The sequence below is a fragment of the Nicrophorus vespilloides genome, unplaced genomic scaffold, assembly GCF_001412225.1.
Source record: "Nicrophorus vespilloides isolate i.1.1-1 unplaced genomic scaffold, Nicve_v1.0, whole genome shotgun sequence".
Classification (NCBI taxonomy): domain Eukaryota; kingdom Metazoa; phylum Arthropoda; class Insecta; order Coleoptera; family Silphidae; genus Nicrophorus; species Nicrophorus vespilloides.
In genome coordinates, this window is record NW_017096917.1 from 824 (window position 1) to 8,033 (window position 7,210).

Consider the following 7,210-nt stretch of genomic DNA (forward strand, 5'->3'; position numbering starts at 1 on the left):
TAAAACATATTTGTACATGGATGAAAAGCAGAGAAAGATGAAGTAAACCGAAGAATTTGTTTTAAGAAAATTTTAAGCTCCTATAATGTTTCAGGTCATTGAGATCAAATTACCCAAAATGGGGTAAAAATGATTTTTTTTTGGATAATAAGGAAATTTTTCTAATTTCATCTTTCCAAACTCAGAGAGCGGTTGTCTGACTACTTTTCAGATCTTGATGTACAAACTGTGAATTGAGTTGTAGATCATTTTAAATGTGAAATTACTAATATACCAGAAAAATCTCCAGGTTTGGCAGAGGCAATTCTTGAACTTCCATCCAATACTGTATTCAATTTGAGGCCAAAGCAAATCTTGTCGTCTTTTTGGTTGTCAAAGACTGCAAAGGCTTTCAAAATTGCACATGAAGAGGCGGTAAAAAATTTTCTGCCATTTGCAACAACCTACCTTTGTGAACAAGGCTTTTCCACTCCAATGAACTTAAAAACGAAAAACAGAAATCGATTAAACGCCGAAAACTGTATTCAAATTGCTCTTACATCAAAAAGTCACAATTTTAAAGTAATTATATCAAACATGAAGCAACATCATGTTTCCAAAACCTGAAGGGGAAAAGTTTTCAATTAATTTTTGTTTGTTCCAATTTAAGAATTTTATTTTGTTTGTCTATTACTATTTGTTACTATTTTCATGTAACTTTTTTTTTTATAAATATGTAAATGCAAATTAATTCAATAAATAATGTTTATTTAAAATTTACATTCATAGTTTTCTATTCAGAATGAGGAGGCGGTAATATCGACTTACGCAATAATATTTTGGGGTAATGGTTAAAAAAGTTCCCCGGCCGCTATATTATAGTTGAATATCATTCTGAAAAAAAAGGAAAAAAGTTTACTTACAGCATCACAAGCCATGGGAGCAGGAAGTTGTCGAACAGAGCCACGTCCAAGTGCTTCGCGTTTCCTCTGTGCTGAGAATAACCGTAATTCCTTCCGTTCCTCATCGCTCAAAGCGTGGCAATATCGAACTTCGTTGTCGTGCGGAGGTAACTGCTGAAGAAGTTGTCGTACCCTGTACCTTTCTCCCACGGAATTCACGTAAGGAACCTTCTCCTCCGGCAACGCGGAAAAATATAGATGAACCTGAAACATGAAATGAACCAGCGTCAATGCAAGTGTAGTACGAACGTACAGAACTTGTTGCAACAACTTGGAAGAATCATTTAATAGTTACATACAGCCGTTGCAATAAATTCGGTAAACGCGAAATTAATTTGAGCTTAAAAGGGAATTCGGCGCTGCTCGTAGGGCAGTTGGTAATAATTAAGGTACAATTCGTGGCCCCGAATGGTGCCTGCTGTCCTGCAGGATGGACTAAGCCTGCGGGGCGATTATTAAATTACAGTTTAGCGTTTTCTCATTTCCTCGTTTTCCGTGCGATGATTTACAGGGTGAGTCCGTTTAATTAGGGGACTGGATGAGCATGTGTGAGCGTTGGCGGTGGGGTTCAGGGATAATATCGTATCTAATCCAGGGTTTAGCTACCTTAACGACGCCCTAAATCAGCACAGTATCGTGGACAGTCTTGACCACATGTGCACATGATAAGATAAGGATGATATCCTGCTGCGTGGCATGGACACACAACCCTCTATATCCTTTTATCATTAGCGGCAAGAAGAAATTAATGTTTGTTTCATAAGTCCGCTGCGTGTCTTGTACAAAATATGAGATTATTTGGACACGAACGGTTTATAGATTTAATATTTCAGACTTTCCTGATATTGGGTGTCATTTTTATATATTTCTGTTATGCAAACAATTTTAAAGATTTTCCTGTACCATCTTATAATGCTATGAAAAAATGAATATTACTACTCTATTAATGTAAGAAGTTCTTTACATAAAACTTTTGATGTAATTAAATAAATTTGATAATAATCTGTTACTTGCACCATAGTAAATAAGATAGTTAAACATTAATTAATTATTATTTCTTACTTATCAATTGTATTAATTTTCTAAATATATATACTTTATTTTGATTTGCATAATTTCTAGTAATAAAGAACCTAGTTTTTGTTTGTAAATTCCAATAATAACTATACTTTAGCAGATATTTGGAAAATTGCTCACTGCTACTAATATTCGCGCCTCCCCTTAGACTGTTTGGAAAACGCTGCATTAGTGTAATACGTCGTAGTATAAGTAACAAAGTATGCCGGTAATCATAATAATTGAGATTCAAAACTAATTGAATTGAAATCGTATCATTATTGGTCTAATTAATAATTAATTAATTTGTAAATCTCTAAATAAATGTAATTAACATAATATACTGCAATCTACTGAAATATGTTATTGAAAATAAAATTGAAAACCTTTACACCTTAAATAGTTTTGTAATCATTTATGCTTTCCAATAAATCGAAAATATTAACTTTAGAATATAAAATTGTATTAATTTTCTAAATATATATATTTTATTTTTATTTGCATAATTTCTAGTAATAAAGAACCTAGTTTTTGTTTGTAAATTCCAATAATAACTACACACATTCACATTTAGTGTTTATCATCAATCTTAATCATGTTTAATACTATTTTTTTTTTAGAAATATTTCATTTTCTTATAAGATTTCCATATTTTCAATATTAAACCATCATTGCGACATTAATTAATATTTGCGGAAAATGCAAATGTTATGAAACTTGTTTCCACCATCACCGCATACATGAAACACGTGAATTTAATAAACCTACTTAGTACACGTCAGAAGTGCTTAATAGAATCGAAGAGTTAATAAGAAAAAGTGCAAGAAAAGCCGCGCACAAATGCGACGGAAAACGTCGACAGTTATTTTGAAATATTCGTCATTTGGCCAAATGGGGACTTAGCGTAAGCAATAATTAATAGCGCGGACATGTTATTCTCTGAACCTTATAAGTCTGATCCAAGAAATGTTAGTGATCGTCATCAGGATTTATCACGTCTTGGGAAAAATTCTTGTATCCATTTTTCTTAATTAACGCGAAAAACCCTCGACGCGTTTTCCAATCGCACAACCACATCTGCGATTCGTGACTCATTGCCATGAAGTCATATTTCCTTAAAGAAACAAAAAAAAAACACACACACACACATACAGTACGAATTTCGTAAACATCTGACTCATTAGATTATTACATAGATTACTGCAAGATTCGTTCGAAAACAATAATTTACATAATTGGATGCACTTTATGTTATTATTATATTTATTTTCATTAATTAAATTTAAAACATTTTACTTAATTTAACTCGCTTATTTTGTTCTAATGAAACTTTCTATAAGGATTTCACATTCCTAATTTATATGTAATTAATATTGAAAAAAATCTAAGAAGTTTTTATTAGTGTAGAAAGCAAAGTGATATAAAAGGTTACGCCGATAATTAAATTGAAAATAAAGTTTAATTGATTCTTAAAAAGCAGTTATTAACTTGATGGCGGATGCGCCTGGCACTTTGAAAATAAATTAATACTTTTTGAGTTTTTTTTTATACACATTCTTGGTTATACTTATATAGATTTACTTGATCTTAAGGCTGATTTTATTCGGAAATGTATATGTATCTCATTAATTTGTTGATATATGATATAAATATGGATTTTATAGATTATTACAACTGAAAATATCATTTTTTTTTAATTTTTAATAATATTTTTTTGATAAAAGAAAATTTATTATGTTCATAAATTGCAATTGCGAATATAAAAAAAAAGTCATCGATCATGGACGCAACAAAACGATGTCTTAAGATGATGATGATGATGGTATATGGTTGTGTTTAATGACGGGAATCGCGTCGGAGACTGCGATTGTATTTTTACGCGTATCTCGTGTCATCTCAATAGATCTCAATCTGTGCTGTTGTGGAAGACTGTTGACTCGTCACAAACGGTCGCAAAAACTGGTTCGCAAATGTCTCTCGTACTTGCACTACACACTCACACACGTAACAAACGACCTAGAAGCAGAGATTCAAGATCCGATCTAGAGAATATCTCGAGCACTTCCACGCGTCCCAAATGAATGGAAGATGAAGATATTTAAACGTTAATAACATTTAAAAGAAATAGCGATTAAGTAATTTAAACTTCTTAGTTTCGGTGATCGCTAATAACATTTAAAAGAAATAGCGATTACGTAATTTAAACTTCTTAGTTTCGGTGATGCTATTTGAAATCATTCTTAACACCTATTCAGAATGATTTACTAATATAAGAAAAAGTATACATCAATTCTTCAAATGAACGGAAGATGAAGATATTTAAACGCTAATAACATTTAAAAGAAATAGCGATTACGTAATTTAAACTTCTTAGTTTCGGTGATGCTATTTGAAATCATTCTTAACACCGATTCACAATGATTTGCTAATATAAGAAAAAGTATACATCAATTCTTCAAATGAATACGAAATTAGTTAAAATCGAGAATAAAAAGAAACAACTTTACTATTAAACTTCTTGGATTTGGTGATGCATCAGAGTTACAATTGCAAGGAAAAAACTACAAATAGTTGCTAAAAATGAATAACTCAACAACAAATGTAAATAGAAAATAATGAATTTTTTGTTGTTATATGAATTTGCTTATTTTGTTACTTCGTTGATTTATGTACAGAGCTACAAATATATGCGTTCCGCTCTAAAACAATGAGTTCCTTCGTAATGTAATGGATGTTTGAATATTGCAAGGTGGATAAAGAGGTCATTGGTAGAAGAAGAACGATGCAGCATGGAACAGCGTTTGTATCAAATGTCGAGAGTCAGGGAGGCGTGATAAAAGCTGGATATCGCATTCCCTTTTAAAACGTACAATGCTTGTACAAGTTTTTCCTGTAGGTACTATACTCATACATACATACACCACCGTACACCGTGCGTCGAGTTTCGCTCTTGCATTTACATCCGGCGGATAGAAGATATCCGAGAGCGGACGGAGAAGGACACAAAAGACTCTCCATCCGATACGTTTCGATATAGTTCCATCGAGGAAGGTCCATCTCTTCAAAGAGATGAATTGCATGAAATGTTAAAGAAGGAGAGAGGATAGATCCATGCAAATCTCGAGCGGAGCGACCAAAGAGGAGAAGAGTTAGTTACGAGCGAAAGAGCCTCCGTCATGTCGGACATCGGATACTATCTTGCCTTCGCGTCACGACTTTGCCCTACATCCTAGGCTTTGGTCGCGCGCTCAACTCAAACAAATCCTCCGAAGACACGCCAAAATGGAAATCTTCACCATCGCACACGTTCACTTGTTCCTCTGCGTCTAATGGGACTTCCCTCCTCTTCCTCCTCCTCCATCCATTAAACACTCCACAAATGATTTCCTGAAACTGTGTATGCAGTGAGCACCTCTCGATGCGCTTCCTCCTCCTGGTCTTCAGCCTCGCCTCAAAAGGTGGTAGCCGCTACAGCTAATTAGAAGCCGCTTCTTAATCTCGTCGTGCACACTTATCGAAATGGAATGTTAATGAGCAAAATTGATATGCGAATGTGTCGTCGTTCCGTAACACCTCCATAAATTATCGGATCAACTCCTATCAACACACGCCAATGATCATCGCGTCTACAGTTATTACTGGATCGTGTCGATCGGTAATCAAGACGCAAATAAAATGTCGATTATTAAAAAATCTGTGCCGAGAAAAAAAAAAAATACAATAACGCTAAACATCATTGCTAATTAGGTGGGAAAGTCTTTTCAGATGCGACACGCAACTATTTTCTACTATGTTCGAAGAAGATGCACGTGAGAATTGGTCGTAACGTTCTATTGATTGCATACCATTCGATTTCTTATTTTACACCTTACTATTATGCATAACTTTCTTGTCGTAAATATAGAACTTGAGACTAGGCCAGTAATATTACAAAAGTATATAGCATATATAACAAATGTTATATGTAAATTATTGTCTCGTGATTATTTGCTTATGTAATTTATAAAAATCAAGATGAAAATTTAAAGGTAAATACATATATTTATATGTAGTTAAAAAAAAACTAAACAATTTGCATGAAACAGTTTCAATGGAAAGATATGTTTTAGGGTAGATGACATGACTGAAATTACGGAAGTACGACTTATGAATTGCCCTGCGCTTTGAGACAATTCTTTTGTATGTGAAGAAGATTCGCACACAGTTTTGCATTGTTACTTTTTCCCTTCGTTGCGAGAGATGGAGGATGGAGGAATAAAAGTTGGTGCAATTTACCTGATCGGGTCGGAGTCCGGGTGGTACCCAGGTGTACTCCTCGAGGGCGCATCCGGAATCGTCGTCTGATTGCGAATGCCTCTGTGGATCGTTGGTGGATGGGGAAAAGGGCGAACCCTTTCCAAGGAGACGATCCGCCGCCTCCAGCGACGGCAACTTGACGACGCCTCCGCCGCCCCCAGGAGACGGTAGCGCCGGCGGCGATATTGGACCATCGCCGGCTCCGCTTCCCCCATTAGTTGACATGTCACTGTTGTCTGGCCAAGCGAACGTTCGACAGACTTGCCTGGAAAATAAGAAAAAGATCGTAAAATACTTGCAAAGAAATGCTTTTAAAGATAATGGATAAGCAGTGATGCTTCAAACACTTTATTTTTGAAGATTTATATAAATAACTTAATTATTTCTTTGACAAATTCTTACATAATAAAATAATGTATGGACTTAGTTAATTCATTGACTAGTTCATATGCAATGTTGTTGAAAATGTCAAGATCCAAGAATGTAGAAGACATCAAAGTTATAAAATAATATCTATTCAATAAAATTTTCATTTTATATTGTGTTGTTTTCTCGAAAGTATTATTATTTCAAATAGTATTTCCATGTGGTAAATTGATATAAAACTTATAGACATCAGTAAAAATACTTTGTTTTACTTAAGAAATTATTTGACTATTACTTTAAAATTATTGAAAAATCTTTTGGGTGTACGAAGTATACTTCAACCTCGGGTCCCGTGGGAAAGCGTCGGCGTTTCAATAGACCGAGCTCGATAATAATTATTAATCAGAAATTAATTAGGATAATTACATAGACACACACATACAGCGATTGCTGCGCCATTAACACACAGCCCCCGTTTTTAAAGGCGAATAAATTACTCATAATCCATGTAAATCATATCACGAACACTGCGATAATTACACACGTCGTAC

The 7,210-nt window shown here is 34.2% G+C and overlaps 1 protein-coding gene across 1 annotated transcript; it reads right to left on the minus strand.

Moving 5' to 3' along the window:
- Nucleotides 1–825: 825 nt before the first annotated feature.
- On the minus strand, nt 826–6,554 carry LOC108558460 (protein prickle-like). Its single transcript, XM_017915373.1, has 2 exons — nt 6,273–6,554; nt 826–1,145 (listed from the first exon to the last, which is right to left on the minus strand). The coding sequence occupies exons 1-2, from the start codon at nt 6,516–6,518 to the stop codon at nt 831–833; spliced, it is 561 nt and encodes a 186-aa protein (XP_017770862.1). The 5' UTR covers nt 6,519–6,554; the 3' UTR covers nt 826–830.
- Between the last annotated feature and the right edge of the window lie 656 nt (nt 6,555–7,210).